Source organism: Lycorma delicatula, chromosome 8 (genome assembly GCF_047948215.1).
Source record: "Lycorma delicatula isolate Av1 chromosome 8, ASM4794821v1, whole genome shotgun sequence".
Classification (NCBI taxonomy): Eukaryota; Metazoa; Arthropoda; class Insecta; order Hemiptera; family Fulgoridae; genus Lycorma; species Lycorma delicatula.
The window spans coordinates 13876089-13897572 of NC_134462.1; the positions used below are offsets into that span (position 1 = coordinate 13876089).

The 21484-nt window shown below is 29.5% G+C and overlaps 1 protein-coding gene across 1 annotated transcript in view; it reads right to left on the reverse strand.

The window, feature by feature from the left end:
• The window catches only part of LOC142329127 (uncharacterized), a 134932-nt gene that overhangs the window by 22091 nt on the left and 91357 nt on the right, over positions 1–21484 (reverse strand). Inside the window, exon 2 of the mRNA XM_075373464.1 lies at positions 14694–14842. Within this exon, the coding sequence (XP_075229579.1) occupies positions 14694–14797 (104 nt within the window). The 5' untranslated portion in view covers positions 14798–14842. The remainder of the gene's footprint in view (positions 1–14693; positions 14843–21484) is intronic.

The following is a 21484-nucleotide window of genomic DNA, read 5'->3' on the forward strand; positions in this document are numbered from 1 at the left end:
ATTAGAATGGCAAAAATAAAACAAGGTAGGGGAAACTTTATAGTAATAGTGGCTTATGGCCCAGATGAATCAATGGATCATGTTAAGAAACAAGAATCTGAATTTTTTACAAACAGATGCAACGGTTACTCAATGGAGTCAGTGCAAGTGATGATATCATACTGCTTGGTGATTTGAATGGTAGAGTGGGGAACCTACCTATTCCTAAATGTGTAGGAACTTAAAAAAGAGATTGAAAGACTTTGTTACCTTTAACAACTCTTATAAGTAACAAACAACTTTTTTCATAAAAAGCATATACATAAGTACACATGGTCCACAAGAGGGAGTAGGTCAGTGATAGACTGTATTGTTGTTAAACAGAGATTGCCTAGTCAGGTTCGAGATGTATACTCCGTGAAATTGACCTGTTTTCAGATCACTTCTTACTGGTTGGTAAATTGAATTTATTTAAGTGTTGGAAATACCTCTGTTGCAGAAAGGAACATGGAAGACAATGCTTTTAAAGTATCACTCTTGAGAGATGAGAGTATTAAAGGCATATACCAAAAAAGATTAACTAGAAAGTTAATGAATTTACCAATGGTAGAAGATATTGATGAGGAATGAGATAACCTCTGTCGCACTATTGAAGAAGGAGTCGATGAGGCTGTTTGTATGAAATCGAAATTACATAAGAGGAGGGGGCCTGAGGATTTGGAATGAGAAGATATTAAGTGCCATAAAAGAGAAGCAACGTTGGTATAGAATAGGGCAAAATGATCCATCAGAAGAAATTCGATTTTCTTATAATAGAGCCAGAAACCACTCTAAATCTATTGTCAGATGTGCTCAACAGGAATCTTGGGAACAATTTATAAATACCATAAAGCAAGATTTGCATGGTAAGCAAGAACTAGCTTATACATTTCTGAAAATGATGGGTCAGGAAAACAGGGAACACATGCGGCTACAATGTGTTTCAAAGAGAAGTGAACAAGAACATTATGCTGCCTTGTAGTGTGATAGAAATGTAGATAAAGAGAATTTTGCTCAGTGTTCCTCCTGCCAGATCAATGTGAACTAACTATTGATGAGTTATAGCAGATAATTAAAAATATCAAGAATTGAAAATCGCCAGGTCCAAATGGAGTCAATGCGGAATAGATAAAATATGGAAGATTACTGTTGCATATGAAGTTGTTACACTTGTATAAATATTTGTTGGAAGAGTTACAAAATTCACAGGGCTTGAGGTAAGTCTGGAGTAACCTCATTGTTCAAGAAAGGATAACATGCTGATCCCAATAATTATCAAGGAATCGATTTGTTAGATACAGGTTACAAAATATGTGGGATTGACAGGCTCTTTAGTTGGGGAGAACAAGATGGGTTTCAGGAAGAGTGAGTGGATCATGCATTGATCATGCAAACACTATGAATGGTTATTGAGAGACACTGAAAATTTAATCATCTCTAACATCTTTCCTGTGTGGATTGGGAAAAGGCTTTCGACAACATTTGTAGACCTATGATGTGGAATATAATGTCGGATAATGGATATCACAAATATCTTGTTATTCTGCTGCTGGTTAACATTCTGAAATGGCTATTATGATTGATGTGGGAAGAAGAAAAAGAAAAAGAAAAAGAAGAAGAAGAAGAAGAGGAAGAAGAAGAAGAAGAGGAAGAAAAAGAAGAAGAAGAAAATATAAATCTAATAATAAATTGTCAATAACTGTTAATCTATACATAAAACTTCATGATGGATATAGACATAAAGTAAAATAAATGACAGCTCGATGTTAGTGGAAGAAAAAAGTGTTTCCTGGGTATCTTTGAAGATTTTATTATTAGAAAAAGGTAGTTTGTGAGAGTGAAACAAGATGATGGCCTTTCTACAATGTAGTTAACTTTATGTTGTACAGAGCATTATGTGATGTAAAATTGTGTAAATATATTTTACAAATCAACCTGAGTATATCCCTTTATAAATAACATTACATACTTTATAATTACTTAAATTGGGATAACAGAAAGAGTAAGTAGTGTAAACAAAGGATACGGCATGATAACAGGGCTTACTTTACCAGAAATAAAATTTTTAAGACAAATTTTTAAGCAAGAAGCTATATCAGAATGAGTACGATAAACTTTTTATGAGCAATTGTTAAATAATTCAGAGGCCTGGTCAATATCATTATATTGACCAGGCCTCTTGTCAATTTGAGGTTTTTTGAAAGAAAACTCTTAAGAAGAGCTCTTAAGTATTAACAAAAAGAGAATGGAGATCTGTAAGCGGTAGAAAAGAGTAAAATCTTTTAATGCACAATAGATAAGCTGCACCTGAGTCATATTAAAAGGATGGAGGATACAAGAATGTCTAAAGAAATATTGGAGAGTAAATTGGGAAAAAAAATGATCGGTTGATGTTTAGGGAGACTTGTGAAAGATGGATGTGAGATACCAAAGGTGACATGACAATGTTAAAGATAATGATGTTTTAAAAATTAATTTTGTTGCTAATGCAAATATATATATAAGTATTTAGCAATTTGTAACATTTTAATGTTTTTATTGACTACTTACTTATGTGACATGAAAAAATGTAGAATTATTCATTTTTTTATTATATATCTATAATCAATCCAAAATACAAAGTTTTTATAGCAGTATAAATTTGCATACACATTTTTTTGTGAAATTAGTAGTTACAAATGTTACAAAACCATATAGTAATGTAATTTTAAATCGCTGTAAAACCCGATTGAAAACCTTTATTTAAAACATAGTATTTCAGCTCTTGATTATTAATAGAATAAAAATGAATAACTACATATTAAATTTAAATTAATATCAATAAAATAATAAAAAACAAAATGAAATTATTTACTTTACATAATATATAGAAAGGAAGTTAATAGAATAGTCTAGGAAAGTTAGAACAGTGTTGTAAATAGGTAAAGTTAGAAACCCAGATGTTCAGCAAGAGATCAACCAAAAGTTTAATCAAATGATGAAATAGAACATATTTAAACTAATCACTTTCTTAATCGTTTACCCTAACAAATCCCATTTTTTAAACACAATTCTTTCTTTGTACAATATCAAAATTAAACATTCGCTTTTATTTATTTATTTATACATTTAGATAATAATTAGTTTAACAAGATGATTACATCTTATCAATAATAACACTGAACATAAATACAAGAAATACTGTAAACAAAGAATAAATAGATTTTAAAAAACTATTAATTAAAAGGAGCCTAGTAAAAATAAGTTTTACTGCTATTAGTTCAGTTAATGCACTTAAGTTATTTATTTTAGTTATTACAGTTTATACTGCAGTTGATTTAACAAGCTTATTCTTTAGAGTGGCATAAACTGCTACCATCATTAGACACAAAATGTAGCTTGCAGCAAGGGAAAAATGCAAATGGCATTAATTAAATGACAATAACCACTCTCCTTCATGTTTCAGTAGATTAACCTTTTTTTTTTTATAAGCTCACTCGGACATTAATACTGGACTGGAGTGGTTCAAAAGTCATCCAAGTTAAAAAATAATACGTAAATTAACAAATAAAAGTTAAAGATGGAAACAAATATTTTAATTACACAGATTTCATTTTATTTGTTTTTAAATATATATTTTTTTAATTTTAGAGCAGAATTCTGTAATAAAATTGTTAGTACCATCAAAATTGTTAGTAAAGTACCATCAATCTATCTCTTGACGACTTGGATTCTTATCATTCACACTAACACTCCTACAATGATTTCAATTTCATTTTCATTTTTTATATAAACAAAAACCTTTTATAGAAGTAAAAAAAATGAAGCACCTTTTATATATATATATATATATATATATATATATATATATATATATATATATATATGTATATGAAATTACCTAGTCATCATAAAAATACTCCTAAATTTTGAGTTAATACTTAGCGATAAAGAAAGAAATATGCACAAATAATAATTATAACATTGTTTCTGGCTTCACATAAAAAAAAATGGTTAAACGAAGAGGCATGTTCATGAAGCATCATTAACTGTAGCATAAAATAAAAAGACTAAAAGTATATTTTCAATATTATTTCTAAACTTGTATTTCTTCATTGTATCTAGTATTTTTGTAGTTCAGTCATCCAAGTGACACTTTATATTCCATAACAAATATACTCTTTATGTTAAATTTCATAGTTTATGTATAAACATTAAATTTTACAACTTGAAATAAAATAAAATAAAAATACTGTAAAAAACTATATATATATAGTTTTTTTTTCAACTATATATATAATTTATTTACAGTATTTTGTTTAATGAGTTTAATTTTGTTTATTTTATCAAATAAAAAATGATTCATTAATCTATTTTTATGTAAATAAATAACAGCAAAATACATAAAATAAATAAAAAATTACAAAGCAGTATTAAAAAAGATTTTTATTATAATAATCCCTCGTAAAAAATTGTTTGTTATAAAAGTAGCAGTATTATTTTACAAACGGTAAAGATATTTTGTAGTTCTATGTTTGGGTAACAGTGATTAGCATTCTTTTTGCACGTGGAGATCAACAGATCACAAAACAGCCAACAGCCATCCCTGTAGTGTACACGATTAATGTTACAATAGTAAAGTCAAATTTCAGCTGCTTTTTACAGAGATTAGTGCGCTGAAATGCAACAGTACCTTCAGTTCACTGAATAAAATAAGGGGAACCGATTTCATAACTCCCTTTTGTATGATTTGAAATGCGTGATTGTTATTTTTGAGAATCGCTATGTAATTTTATGAATGTCTTATTATGTTTGTTACATTTCCTAAGCCCTAAGGTTATATCAGCACCTAATAAATATAATTAACTCATCACACAGTTTAACAAAAAAACTAAGGTGTTAAACATACACGGCGTAAAAAAAATGTTAATGGCTAACTATATGTAACATTAATTTTTTTATCGTATTTTATTAATATGATTATTAAACTTTCAATTTTTGAACTCTCATTAACAAGATGTTTAAGAATGACAATACTTTTTGAGAAAGTAACAACCTGAAACTTTTCACAATAAAGGTATATTTATGTTTATATATTTAACACCTACTGTGTTATACGCTATTTTATCAAATAAAGAATAAAACTTACACATAGACAAAATAAAAAGTATCCATATTTTTAGTAATATAAATAAGAGCTTTGACTCTCATAAATCTTAAGAGTTACCAATTTGTGGTTGACAGTTTAGTAAGTTCCGATTTTACTTATTTTTATTGACAGAGCATAGATGAGAAGGAAATATATATGAGGAAGGAAAATTTATGATAACTATAAGCAATATGCAAAAAAACTTTCATTATTACTAATCAAGTGATTTATTTACTTTAATCAAACCGTTTCACGATAACCAATAATTCATTACAACCCAAAACTACAATTTTCAATGTAGAGTCATTTATGGTTTTGGCACCACCATCTTTTTCTAATTAAACTCTTTTAGGGATGGGTATATTAGGAAGAGTATATCAGTGTTTCTGCAATAATCCTTGAGGTATCTGAAGGTTGATAATTCTATACTTACACTTAAATTTACACTTATATAAAATTTTTCTATTCACTGTAATTTAATATTATTTTTTTATTATTGCTTAGAAATCTCAAGTATTTCTATAAAAAAATTCTACGATTGTTACTTTATGTTACAATAAAGTTAAAAATTACATACCCTATTTTGAATATCGGATTTTAGTAGCAAAATTTAATATTTTCATTCCACAATAGTTACAATGGTATTTGTTTCCCCAAAAAACACTACTATTTATGGCATTAATAATATAAGTAAATTACTAATTTAAAGGCTTAAGATTACTAAAAGAAGTCTCTTATTCAGCAGTCCTAATTAACCCAAGTACTCCTGAACTAGAACAAACTGTAAATCCATAATTAGGTATTACAAAATTAATACTTTAGGTTACAAGCAAATATAGAAGCTTTAATATTTATCAGCTTACAGTTTAAAAGACATTACAATAAATTTATGTACCGGCATAAAACATCACTACACCACAATTTCATTTTTCAGCTGTACTGTTCGGTTGATTAAAATATACTGACTAAAATTTCAAAAGTTACAATTTAATTTTTTCTTAATCAAATAAGATGTGTTAATAAAATTACATTAAGGTGTGAAAAAAATGCTGTAAATAATTAATAACATTATTAACTTGTAAAATAAAATGAAATTTAAACTGTAATTTTAAATTTTTAATGAGAAATAAGTATTTAATTGTTTTAAAATTAATTTTAATTTTGCTACTGAAACATAAAACTGAATTTCAAGAAGGTTTTTTTAATTAATTTTTTTCCTTATTTTGGTTAGTTAATACCATGGTATTTTGTTGCTTAATGAAAAAAAATAAAAGGATAAAAACTAAGACAAAATAAAAGGGTAAAAAAGGAAGACAAAAAACAGAATTCTTTTAATATTGAGGTATAAAAAAGGTAAAAAAATATTTTAAAATTTAAGATTACTCAAGGTAAAAAGAAAAGATTTGTGATAAATCATTATTTTTTGTCCTGAGCAATATAAACGTACATCCTGAGCGTATATATCATGCAAGTGAGTGTGTGTGTGTGTGTGTGTGTGTGTGTGTGTATATATATGAGATATGTCCTAAGCTTAAACATATTCATATGAAAAGTAAGTTGTCTTCTGTATTCAATCAAAATTATGAATCCCACCTACGATATACCTAAATGGAATATAAATAAATAAATAAAATGAAATAAATATTGGGTGTAGGAAGTCTGTGATTATAGAAATCTTTATTATTAATAATACTAGTTGAAATTCTAAATTTATGATGTTTTAAATTATTTTAAGAATCGGAGCATCTAAAGGTAATATACGAGGTATATTCGTAAAGTTTTGTCATTAAAAAAAAAAAATTAACTCATGAGAAAAGGTTTTTACTTACAGTTTTAATTTACTTATCTATCTACTTCACTTTTCCACATAATCACCATTCAGTTCTAAGCACCAGTTTCTTTAACCCCTCTCCATAGAAGTTTGCCATCTGGGAATTGAAACGGTTGAAAACGGCAGTCTTGAGTTCCTCATCGTTTTCAAACCGTTGTCCACCAAACAAATTTTTCAAATGCAAGAAGAGGAAGTAGTCGCTAGATGCAAAATCGGGACTATATGGAAGGTGGTCAAAAAGCTACCAAAAAAAAATCTTGACTCTTCTTCTTGGTTAAGGCAGCGGTTTGAGGACACCTGTTGTCGTGAAGAAGGATTACGCCGGACCACAGTTTCCCACGTTGACAATTTTGGATCGCACGTCTCAGTTTGGTGAGTATTTTGCAGTACACATCAGCTGAAATTGTTGATCCACATTCCATGAAATCAACCAAAATGATGCCCTTTTCGTACCAAAAAACAGTAGCCAATATTTTTCAACTTGAGTATGGAGATGGGTTAAACATTTTCGGTTTTGGGGAAATTGAATGGTACCACCGCATTGACTGCTGTTTCGATTTTGCATTGGTGTAGGATATCCATATCTCATTGCCTGTAACAATGTGGTAAAACAAATCATCTCCATCTTGTCGATAACGGTCCAAAAACGTTCTGTCACTGCACATTCGCTCTTTGTGTTGGTCGGTAAGCATTTTCGGTACCCACCTTGCACACAATTTGTGATATCCGAGCTTTTCTGTGAAAATCATGTAGATAGAGGTGCGTCCAACATGCAGAAATTCATAAACCAGAGCACACATCCTTTTGGCCCTGCATACGTGAAACTGTGTTCAGACCTGTTAATATAAATATAATATTTAAATATAAGCCGATGGCCCTTACTTTATGAATATGCCTCGTAAAATATGAAGAGAGATTCTGTGCTGTAATTATTGTTTATAAATAATTCCATGATAAAATTTCTTAGCGTTTCATCTGAAAAATTCTGGGTTCAAATCTGGTGAGGGTTGTTATTTTTCATAAGTATAAAATTCATTTAACGTACAAAAAAATTGGAAGTGGGGAGTTGCAATGAAGTGTGAGTGTAGTTAATGAAAACAGTGTAGTTATGAAAGTTACTACAATGAATGATGTCAATTAGCACTGTCTTAAATAGAGTTATGTTTAGGTCAGCAATGTAATTTTTAAAATTTTAATTAACTACTTAATTATATATAAGGAACAAATAAACTGTAATTAAAACATGTTCTTAGCTAATGTAATAAAATACATGTAAAGCAAACTCTCCTAATAGCCTTTAATAAATTAAATAAACTACAAATACTCACTAATATAAAATCAAAATGAATTGTTAACTACTAGATAACTAACAAAAAAAAAGAAGAAAAAAAGAACAATTAAATAATGAAGAGAGATGAATATGTAGGGGAAAAGACGGAAGGAAGGAAAAGTGTAAACCGCACGAGGTGGGATAATCAGCTTTCCTAAAGGAAATGAGATTACCTCTTTCCCTGATCTACTTTTAAAATTGTTTTAACTGTTTCACAAGTTAGGCAATTTTTGAGACAAATAGCTACTCTACGTGTAATACATGTATATATTTTTTAAATTTATAATATTTGAAGAAAAAGTTTAAAAAGAGTAACCATTATTTATTGTTATTTTTATTAAGTTTCAGATAAAACAATGGTTTGTATGTAAAGCAAATCTCTGAATAAACAGAGGAAGCTTAACAAAATCTTGCAACTAGAAAATTATTTATGATTTCCTTATACTAAATTTTATTTTATTTATCAACATTATTATTGTTATTGTAATTTTCTGTGAAAATTATAATCATATTATTAACATAAAAATAAATACTGTAATTTATTGTAGTCTCATCATTTTATAAAAAAATATACTCACATTTTACTAATTAACAAAAAATAAATTTTACTAATCTTATGTCTTAATAACCATCATCTAATAATATTTTCCGTTAAGTAATATTATAAAAAAATATGTTTTTTATATTAACTTAGATGTTTTTAAATAAAAACAATTATAAAAATTAAAAAAAACGACTGTCAAAAAAAAATTAAAAAGCATGATTGCCAAAAAAAACACCGTTGACATTATTGCTCTTTAATGTAGAATAATTAAAGAAGGTGCATGTGACAAATTGTATATATATTTTTTCAAACTTTTTAAATCTATTTAAGCATATTTATATAGCCTATGACATTCCCAGTAACATAAGAATTCCATCCAACACGTGGTCATACATCTAAATCGGTACAGCCATTGAGCTGCTACAATGAAACAAACATATGTATATACATATATAAACAGTAACAGTTACATGGTATTAATGTGTAGGCGATCTACCTCTGTCATTAGTTAGTTCTAAATTGGCATCACTGAAATTCTATATTAAAATAAGAAAATAAATACAAAAAAGAACGAATAAATGGACTAATTTAAGAAAAAATTAACCTTACTCATGTTATAATTATACGCTTATAATTTATAAATATAATCAAAGCAAACTTAATCTATGCCCGCTTTACTCAGTAACCTTGACTAGCACGCGAAGGTTAGTGAGCGAAACGAGCATAGGTTAAGTTTGGTTAGATATTTATAATTTCGGTATTAATTAAATAAAAATAATTCCATTTATTATTAAATTAGTCCAATTATTCATTCTTTTTGTATCTATTTTCTTAGTTCAATATATCGTTTCAGCAGCACCGTCTAAGAACTAACTACAGAGGTAGATCGCTTACTACATTAATACCAATTACAATCCTTTTTGGGGAGTCGTATAAAAACACTAGTTACATGAATAAAAGTGATCATTTGATCTATCAAATGTAGATTTGAAAAATTAATCAGATGAATGAGTCGTTTCTGTATAACTCACATCTCAACACTTCATTCTGAATGACTCGGAAACCTCATATCTCATATGCAAGATGGGAATTATTTAAAAACGACTCAAGTCATTTGATAAGATTCTTTCAATTTAAACATTTTTTTAAACATATATAAGTATATACAGTGGTACCTTGATACGAATTTAATTCGTTCTGTGATCATCATCGTATGGCAAAAAAATTGTATCTCAAATTTTTCCCGTTTAAAATAATGTAATATATATTAATACGTTCTATCGATATGAAACTAACCCAAAACACAGTTAAATTACATATAATATACACAATTTGTATATAAATAAACGAGTAATAACACACATAATGTTTATTAATTTATTTATTAATATATTAATAACACACAATGTTTATTAATCATCACTTTAACGTCGGGCCTTTTTGGCCTCACTTTCCTGACTTTCACTGCATGAGACCTTCACAAGGCAACGATCGAGGTCTGTTTCTGCCTTCTTTTTAAAATTTTAAGAAAGAATGTGAGACACCTATCATCAAATAAGGCACTCGCTCTCCCTGTAGATAATTTCTCTGGGTGTCTTTTTTCCACAAAATCAGACACTTCCTGATATGATGATACAAGCGCCACGCTCATGCTTTGCAATAATTTCATGTTTCGCTTTCATTGAGATCATTTTCTTAGGCTTTTTCTTTTCACCAGTTTTGTCTTTAACTTTGGGATCCACGGTTAAAATAACAAAATATGCAGAGTACAGTATATATACTATCCAAAATGACACAAAAACAGGCACAAACAAAGCGAATAACACGTCGTGGTGGCCATACAGAGGACTCTGGTCTCAACAACCAAACAGAGCGACATAGTGGGCAGAAGCGGCGGGAGGAAAGCTGAGCGAACGCTCTGCCATCTAGGGATCACCTATGCAATTTATCGCACATCGCAAATTCGTATCTCAAATTTTTCGTTGTATGTCGAGGTTTAAATTTTAGAATATTTCATGTTGTATCTCAAAACATTCGTATGTTAGGACATTCGTATCTCAAGGAAGCACTGTTTATACATTTATACAGCCTATGACACTCCCAGTAACGTAAGGATTCCAACGCGCGGTGATACATCTAAATTGGTTCAGCTGTTGAGGTGGAAAAAACATATATACATGTACTCTAAATACATTACAATCTTTTTTGTGCAGTTTGTGTAAAAAGGAACAGTATAAATAATAAAAGTAATAATTTAAGTCTTTTAATTAGTAAATGAAAGAACATTAAGCAGAATAATAAAAATAAATAATGTTGAAAAAATAAAGAAAAACTTGAAGAATGGTACCTTAGCAGAACTGTGGGTATTCTAAGCGACAATTTTTCTACAATAATAAGATTTGAAACTTATGCAGAGATTTGAAATTTTTAATACAAAAATCATTAATACTTACACAGCTTCAGAAATAATTAATCTCAAAATAGCTTAAAAAATTTGTTACATACTATATTTAAATAATATGTTTATAAACTCTTTTATTGATGGTTTAAAATAAACCATCAAAAGTTAGAAGAATCTGTTTAGTACATATTCTTGGCAGCTTTTATCTTACAGAATCTACTTTTGATATCGTTTAATTATTTGTTGAAGTTCGCGTAGTTTTTCATTTGAAATTTATTTTAAAATGACTAATGGTTATTGTTTTGTAATTAAATACAATAAAAATATGTTTTTAATCAAGATTTAAAAAAAAATGATATTGTAACGTACGACTGATTAATTGTAATTCAATTAATTGATTCTTAAGTTTATATGAATCCGATATAGGAGTAAATATTTTTAAGATATATTTAGACGAGAAATCCATTATTATAATGTTAAAGGGAAAATAGTTTTTATTATTCAAGATTTATATCTTAATAATTGTTTATAAGTACAGCAGAATCTTAGAAATCCAAGTTTACTATTATTATTATTTTTTTTTTTATAACATTTTTCTATAGTATCCATTATCTTTTCAAATATGTGTACAGTAAAGCAAATTAGTTTAATGTCGTCTAATGAAGTTGCTAAAACATAGTATTTTACAACATAGATTACATTAAAGTAATACTCTACAATCATTTTTTAAATGTGTTTTCTTTTGTTCAATTGGTGTAATTTTTTGGATTAAAATATGTTTCATCAAATGGAATTAAAAAAAAAAATTCTGTATAAATGTCGATACAAATCATTAAAATTTACAATTTTCATGGATGTGCTAGATCAGACCACCAAGAACTTAGAATTAATGGAGTCTAGATTACATATGAGTATAATATATTAGTATTGTCTTAATTTTTAAAAATTGGATAATTATTCTATATTTATTACAGGTTGAATGAGGATGCAAACTATTCAGATTTTTTTTTTTATTAGTTGTTTAAAAATTCACTGAAAAAGTAATAATGTTTTTGTAAAAGAAAATCTTTTAATTGTATTTTAAATAAATGAATTTAAATGGGATCGGTAATTTATTAAAAAATGCAAGTATAAGAAGATCCTTTCTTGTTGGCCAAAGTACAGAATGGACCAAATAAAACTGACCCCAGGAAATAAAAATTTAAAAATGAAAAGCAATAAGTAATATTAAATTACCTAAATTTATTGATTTTAATGTTTAAAAGTGTTGCAACATAATTTTAAAGTCTCTGTTTCAAAAACTCATCACCAGCCACTATATAAAGTTCGACGTGGTGAATCATGTTCAGAAAAATTTCCTGCAATTCTCAAACTGGAATCCTGGCAATCTCTTGTCATACATTTTCTTTTAACTTGTCCAGCATCTGCAAGTTGTTCTTGTAGACTATTCCTTTCGGATAGGCCAAGAGGTAAAAATCACAAGACGATAAGTCTGGAGATCAGGTGGCCACAAATCCTTACCGATTGTTCTATCCTTAGTGAAATCTTGGTGGATTCGAGTGAGAGACCAGTCAGAGATGTACTAAGCTGTTCCATCTGTTGGATGTACCCATAAAAAAGTTCATCTGGAGTCTAGTTATGTGTAAATTCTATGTAAAGTCATATAAATAGACACTGATATTAACAAACAGTCTCCTCAAAGAATACAGGTCCAATTATCTGGCTTCTAGAAATTGCAGACAAAACACCAATTTTTAAATCATATACTGGTTTCTGATTGGTCTCATTCGGAGCCTACTGCTGCATATTCTGAGAATTAACGTAGGCTGATAGATGGTACCACGCTTCACATGTTGAAATGAAGAGAAAAGGATTAAGGAATCATTCGCTTATATTCTATAAGAGCCACCGGTAGTAATTCACTCGTTTGTCTTTATTATGTTGTTTTAATTTATGCACTATACTCACATGATAGGCTTTCATTTGTAAAACATGAAGTATATGCAAACAAGATGTTCAAGAAACTCCAGTTTATTGGGCTAATCACCACGCTGACTTGTGACGGCTCCTTCCAATGTGATATATAGTATATCAGCAACAACTTTCGGAGTTTGAACAGTTGGTTGTTTCACTCTCTTCACATTAGCAACAGAGCCATTTCTTTGTAACAACTAGTACGCATACGCAAGAAACACCATCTTCTGATGCAGGATGTGTCAGATGGCTGAAACCGGTTTTATACGGCCGACCCGGTATTACGCTGAGTTACAAAAAAATAATTCAGCTGTCTGATTAGAAAAGGGCTGGATATTGTATCTTTTTTTTAAGATTAAGTGATTGCTGTAGACTACATTTATAACGTAGACTACAACCGTTGTTTTATATTTAATATTAACACATGTAAATGTATCCATATACAGTACACTACCCTTAAAAATATATGTCCGAATCGATTACAACAGAAATTAAGAGAAAAACTCGTAAAGAAAAATATAACAAATAGAACAATATAATCAACCCAAGAGTACAATATACATATGTGTAACTTTAAAATCTCCTAAAAGAAATTGATATTATTTTAGGGATCTCTTGATGAATCCTGAAAATTATAAGTAGATCTATTTCTAAATAAAACAAATTTAAAAGAAAGAAAACATATAGAAACAAGTTCCAGTTCAGTTAAAAACTAATTGAATTATACATGTAAGAAAATGAATTATTAGGTAATTAATTTGTTGAATATAAATTTTTAACTGCTTTACAAAAGCCTTTAAAGCTCAATCAATGGTTTAGACCGATTACTGAGACCAAACCAGTCTCAGAACTATTTTGAGATGGTACCACTAACTGTGTCTTAGTTAGTGGTATCTAAAGAAACCAGTCAAATAACAATCAGTTAAAAATTCATATTTTTAAAAATGGACTTACCAAATGGATAACACAGTTTGCGACCATATCTATATATATAAATTCTCAAAAAAAAAAAAAAAATATATATATAATAAAACCTCCAGCAATACAATACGTTAGCTGAAAGTCTGCCCCTCACCAACTGCTATGTCTGTATGCTAGTGTATCTAGTGCGATCAGATGATGTCATCTGGTTTGATAGTACAACAAATCCTTCTTTCTGCCTACCCTTCTTGCCTTTTAAGCTAGCTATAGTTTGGTTGACAAAGACAGAGACAAACCCTCAGCTCATTTAATTTCAGTTGGAATTGACTGAAACAATTACAACAGCAATAATCAATGATGAAAAGCTACCTGTATAGTAGATGAAAATCGTTTTCAAATATGTAAAAAGTTTTAATTAAAATGTAAATTTTGTTTCTTTAGACTAGGCGATTAGTTTACAAGATAATCAAAAATATTTAAATATAAAATTAAATAATAGCGTTATAAGTTATAAATCAGACATTACATAAGATTTACAATACTTACTTTGAAATCGATATAGCCATTCTTGTCAAATGTTTATCAAATGTTCGAAATACATGGTCACAAAACTCTTCTGCATTGCCACTTGGAAAAAACATCTTGTACATGTCTACAAACTTGGCCGGTGTCAACCGCCCGTTCGGACAGTCTTGCTGTAACAGGAAAAAGAAATCAATTATTTTTTTCAATATATCAACAATATTTTTTGTTTTCTATATTTAAAAAAAATTCAATACGTTGGAGTAAACTTTGTATTACCATAAAATTTGAGCAGTGTGTCTCGATGAGTGTAAAAAAATATATGTAAATAGTTCTTTAGAAATCATCTTTCAATCTCAAGGTAGGAAAAAAAATTCTGTCTTTATAACATGTTTAATGAAAACAAGCCATCCAGTTTTTCCAATATATGAGAGTTAAGTTTCTGTAACTCCTATAAATAATTCATCCCTTAAATTTGTTTTACAAGAGGGATAATTATGAAATAGCATCCACGCCAAATTGCTAGCTTCTATTTAACAGGTTCTAAATTATTTAAGGAAATTTTGAAGTCCATACTTCAACTATTTCACTCACAAGTTTTTTTATAGGAGACAAGGTATTTTTTTGTGAATTTTGGAATTACCATGTGTGATTTCAAATCATTTCGATATCAATAGGTATGAAAATATCTACAAAACTGTTTGTTTTGAAATACAATGAAATTTAATGACCTTGAAAATTTCAAGATCGATTTCAGAATTAGTTCTTACATATCCTACTCTAAAATAGGGTTATTTATCAAAAACTAGTTCATCCAGGTAACTTTTTGCAGTCAATTATCTTTCTTTCTTTTTCCTGTTTAGCCTCCAGTAACTACCGTTTAGATAATTCTTCAGAGGATGAATGAGGATGATATGCATGAGTGTAAATGAAGTGTAGTCTTGTACATTCTCAGTTCGACCATTCCTGAGTTGTGTGGTTAATTGAAACCTAACCACCAAAGAACACCGGTATCCATGATCTAGTATTCAAATCTGTGTAAAAATAACTGGCTTTACTAGGACTTGAACGTTGTAACTCTCGACTTCCAAATCAACTGATTTGGGAAGACGCGTTAACCACTAGATCAACCCGGTGGGTTGCAGCCAATTATCTGAATACATTAATTTTCTACTGTTTTAATAAGTAACAAAAATAAAATCTTTTTACATGTTTTATCATTCTTTAAATGAGTAAGGTGTATAGACCATGAATGCAATTTTTCCTTACAATAAGATAAAAAAAAAATCAGATTACCTTGAGTTGTATATATTACGATGACTTTTCAATTGTTAGAAACAAATGTTAAGTTTTAATAAAACTTAAACCGCTTCACTTTGATATAACAGTTAAGTTAATTCTCTAAAAAAATGATGTAGAATTACTCTAGACAAAGAGAAATTAGAATAACCAAACCAGACAATTTCTCTCATAAAATAGCTATGCATCTATGAACATGAAGCTCTTTTGAAAACAAAATGGGATGTACTGAATAATTAGAGATCGGTGTCAGGAACATTAATGGTAATTTTAAACATATTGGTGAATGTATAAAGAGGAAATGTCTAATTAAAAGAAAGAAAAGTTTGTAACTAAGGCAATTTCATCAAAACTGTAACAGAATTAGAAATAAAAATGCTTTTTTGTTTATTCAGCATAATTTACTTGGATTATGAGACGGTAGTTAACACGTTTGATAAAGTAAAGGGCAATAAATTTGTGTATCTAATAATCTGTTTGTTTTTACAAAAATTAAATTTATTTTGAAGGAATAAAATTATCCTTTAAGAATATAAATTTTTGTAACACGATTGAGTAAAACAAAAATGTATACAGTTTCGGTGTTGCTGAAAGAGCATTTCATTTTCATCACATTTCTGTGGCATGTTATTTTTTCTTCAGGGAAATTATCAAAAAACTCTATAGTTGAAAAAATAATCATTCTCATTCGATAAAATAGATATTTTAAATAGTTATTAAATAATCAAAAAACTTAAAAATATACAAATTAATTAATAAATCTGTTTCTGATGACAAACAGTCCTACACTCGATTACAACTAGTTTATGAGTTTTGTACGATATGAAAAACTGACTAGCCCGACTGGTTTTCAAACCCTGAACCTTCCTTTCAGATGAAAGGCATAGACGATACCATTACACCATAGGGGTCGTATGTAATAAATACGATTAGTCATTGTAATATACAATCCACATGTGCAAAAAAAAGTTATAATAAAAATACTGTCCAAACTAAATAAGCAAGTAATGAATATATATATATATATAAAAGGTGGGGGGAGAACCCAATCTGAAAGGTTTTGGCTGTCTCTGATTAGCGGTTTAGATTTACTTGAAAAAAATTATAATAATGAAAAAGAATTGTACAATTTTCTATTATTTTAATATTTTATTATATAATATAATGTTATAAATATTAATATTTTAATACCTCATATCTGCTGAGAAAACATTTTTCAGCAGATGTGAGATTTTTATAAAATAATTTTAAAATTCATTAAACACACATTTATGTATTTAATTATAAAAAAAAATAATACTAATAATAATAAGTAAAAATACAGGAAATTCGAAAAAAATGGTGGAAAAAATATAGATATAGACACACGATACTTCAATTAAGTGTTGCAAGCAAACAACAAAAATATTAAAAACAAAGTGAAAAATGTAATGTAATTTACAACTCTACAAATATACTACACGAATTCAATGAAACTATATTTTAAAATTCTATAACTCGCGTATCTACGCTCCCATTGGAGCGCACTAAAAACACATGCGTGCGCGCGCACACACACTTTTAATACCCCTATTTTTCTGTTTCGCCTCTGGAACCACCGTAAGGTATTACTTCAGAGAATGAATGAATATGATCTATGAATGTAAATGAAGTGTAGTCTTGTGCAGTCTCAGGTCGACCATTCCTGAGATGTTAGTACCCATAAAAAAGAGCCGGTTAGCGAAGCAATTACCGCTCCGTATAAAATTCACTTCGTGTAATAACACTTAAAAGAAGAAAATTAACGCCATACATTTTATTTCGCTTTACATTACTTTTTTTCCAAAACGAAGTTTTTTTTACATTTCTCTGCCGTTCTTCACCTGGAATAAAATTACCAAAAATTCTTGTCGGTCCGGTCGGCAAAAAAGAACAAGAGAAAGAAAATATGACTTGCACCGATGTATTCTCAAGACGGGTCGTCGACTGGTTACATATCAAGGTTATATAGTCGACTCGACAGATGTTAATTTAAGTTTTTATGTAATCTTGAACCGTAGACTCGGTATTTCAAGTCGAAAGTAGGATTTTTAAACTTTCATTTTTTTTAAAATGCTTTGTTTAATTTTTTAAGACAAAACTTTTATTTTAAGATGCAATTAACTAATTCCTTCTTTGAAATAAAATAATAATTTTAAATTACCGTAGTTAAATTTAAAGAAACCAGTTATTATTATTAAGCTAAACAAGCTAACTTCTTAAGTAAATATTAAAATCTCGATTGAAGTTGTTAAATATCTAAGCCGTCATTTTAAGCTTCATACCTGCAGTACCAAATTTAAATTATATTTTTGAAATTACAACGACCGGAAAAAAATGTTTTTTAAGGTGAAAAAATGAGAAAGTATAGTTTTCAATTTAACTTCCGCTAGAAGAATATTTAAGAGTTACTAAATAAAATACTAGTAATATTCAGAAATTCATCGACGCTTAACAAATCAAGAAATTAGAATAACCTTTAAAATTTAGTTCGATAAGATAAGCGAGGAGGATCGTTCGTCAACATATCACAATGCCCTCTACTTGAATTTATTGTCATTTATGATGTTATTAAAGCGGAGTGTAGTAATCTTTCCTTTTATTTATAACTTTATATATCTCCAATAAAAAAGAATAGTTTGTTTGCTGTATGCGCTCACATTTTTATTTTGTCACCGTTGTAACAGAAATATAATTAAGTGAAATCACTAATCTTTTTTTATTTAACGAATAACTGCAAAATATTTAATATTCTCACAAACACAAGGATATGAACGCGTCAAGGGTCCAGAAGGCTTCGCCCCCTGGCTAGACGGTCGGGCGATCGAAGCGAGCCCTGACCGGCTAGTAATCGATAATGCCGCTCTGATCTAGATTTCATTACGTTTTCCCTTGATCCTTTCAGGGTTTTTTTTTGTATAAATAAAACAACGGTACGATCGGAACAAAATACTTGTTTCGTATAACAGTTAGTTATTTGAAAACAATTGAGAAGTAATCAAAGAAACCACGCCCACCGGGACCATCAACGGTTGAATCGCATGCGATCTAGAATAGGTAAATATAATTTAAATAGAAATCAGAATTTCAATAAACTATTCCTTTAAAAAATCAGCGGTTTTTGCACGGTTCACTAAATACATAAGTCGAGATAATCGTCTTACTTCTTTAAATTTATATCCGTCGAATAGATTAACATGACGACGATCGATATGCTGAGTAAAGTACTTCGATTTTATAAAAGCGACACGAATGGAATGTAAACTGCTACAATCGATATATAAATAAACAGAAATCAATGGCAATGACAGAAATTACTATTAAAAAAGGAGGGATGGAAACAAAAAGCCTTGTATATAACAGCGTACGGGGGAATTTGTGTGAGCAAGAAAGATGTAGTGTATAAAAGACAAATCGACAGGGAAATACACGTTAGGTACAACCGATCGGACATGATTGGTCGTCACGCAAGGAATAAATAATATAACAGATAGTAAATAAAGTAAGGAAAAATGTATTTATTTAAAACTTCTTACCCGATCAAAATAATTTGATTCGATTCAATACGAATTGTTCGATAAATATTACACAAAAATATAAAATATAATAAATAAATAAATTCCTTATTTTCGTAACGCGTTAATAAAAAAATATGAACTTCAAACGCTGTCGTGTCTTAGTTTTAATTAACTTGCGTTTATTACTTTGTACATTAATTTGTCGAACAAACCACACAATCATGTAAAAGAACAGAGGGCAGACAAACCGATCTCTCAACTGCTGTGCGCACCAGTCGGATAGTGTTGTAACCGTTACAACACTCTTGTGACGCTTGGAAGCCATGGCTTCCAAGCTAAGCCATGGTTTAACCTGATCACATTGAATTTTGTGAGCAAATTCTCGTCTTTATACTTGCTACTGGTTTAGGCCCAATTTTATGTTGGATATGTATATGACATATGAAATTACCAAAGCTATGTTTATCATGCCATAAAACACACAATGGGGCCACCTTTTTGACTTACAACTAGAAGACATTTGATTACACAGTTGATCCATTGAATCTACTCCACTTTTAGTAACCTTGTATATTTCAATGATGTGTAGCTACTTGGAGTTCGGGTCGATTGTTGACTTTTCATTACATGTTGGTAGTAGCAAGACTACTTTATTATTTTTTACCTTATAGGATACCACAGTTTTGAATTCATCAAAGCAAAACATACTCAATCCAATTTTTCTGCCCTTTAGATTGACCATTTTAGGGGGTATCTCGTGTTTGTCCTTACACAAAGTCCCAACAATAGTTAGTTTGTAAGGATGATCAAGTAACAAGGTGGCTAGAGGCACTGAATTAAACCAATTATCAATTGTGATATTCTGATTGGAACCATGAATAGTTTCTGACAATTTTTTGACAAAAAATTTCAGCATGTGGCAAATTTCCAGTTTGCATTGTTTTTACAGTATAAGGAATTGCACCTACCATGAATTTAGTTGAACTCTCACACATCATGACAATCTTAATCCCGTATTTTTCAGACACTTATTAGGGATATACATTCTGAAGCTACAATGACCTCAAAATGCAAGTAACTGTTCATCGATTGTTACAAATGACTAAGGTTTATAAGAACTTCGACAGGCTGCAACAAAACAATCCCACACTTCTCTTATTGGTGCAAAGCTTTCTATGTTCTTCTCAAGTTTCAGCATGATTAAATCTTAAACATTCTAATAAAAAGTCAAAGTGATCACAGCTCATCGTTGTATGATACCTTCCACCACAAAATTCAGGGTTGAAAAGTTCCTTTGAGGGCATATGGTTATCTTTTTGGGTCACGGAGAGACTAAGAGACCCAAAAAACTGTCTTAATTCCAGGGGAGACAATTCAGAAACTGTAGCGTTTTGCTCATGATACTTTTCCTCACAGCAATCTTAGGATTAATATGCAAAAGAATTTTGCTTTTAATTTCTTCAGTGAAAAAGATATTAATTATTCCAACAGGATCTTTTTGTTTTTAGCTTCACCAAGTCCTGTTGTGATATAAATCACATTTTTTGCTGTTGAGGACCTATTTTGTGCCTGAAGAGGCTTATTCGTCCACCTGTGACCATTTTTCCCTTTTAAACTAATATTATTACTCACTACAATTAGGGAATTGTCACGGGAACATTCAACATTCACTTTCATTTGGTTGGTGGGAGCAGACTGTGGTTCAATGATATAGTACGACTGAAAAACTCTCTATAGAAAAGTGAGGAATTACAAGAATTCTGTACCAGGATTACAAGAATGACATTGGGAGAATACCTTATCCGCTTCACAAGTTGTGAGGAACACTCTTCACCAGATGACTTTCTAACCAAATCTCTGTCAGTGACTACAAAACTAAGTTCCATGTTTGAATTGTTACTGTTTACAACAAAAATCATGTTCTAAAGCATCAGTTTCATTTTCTGAACCATTACCTTCAAAACTTTAATTACTACAATT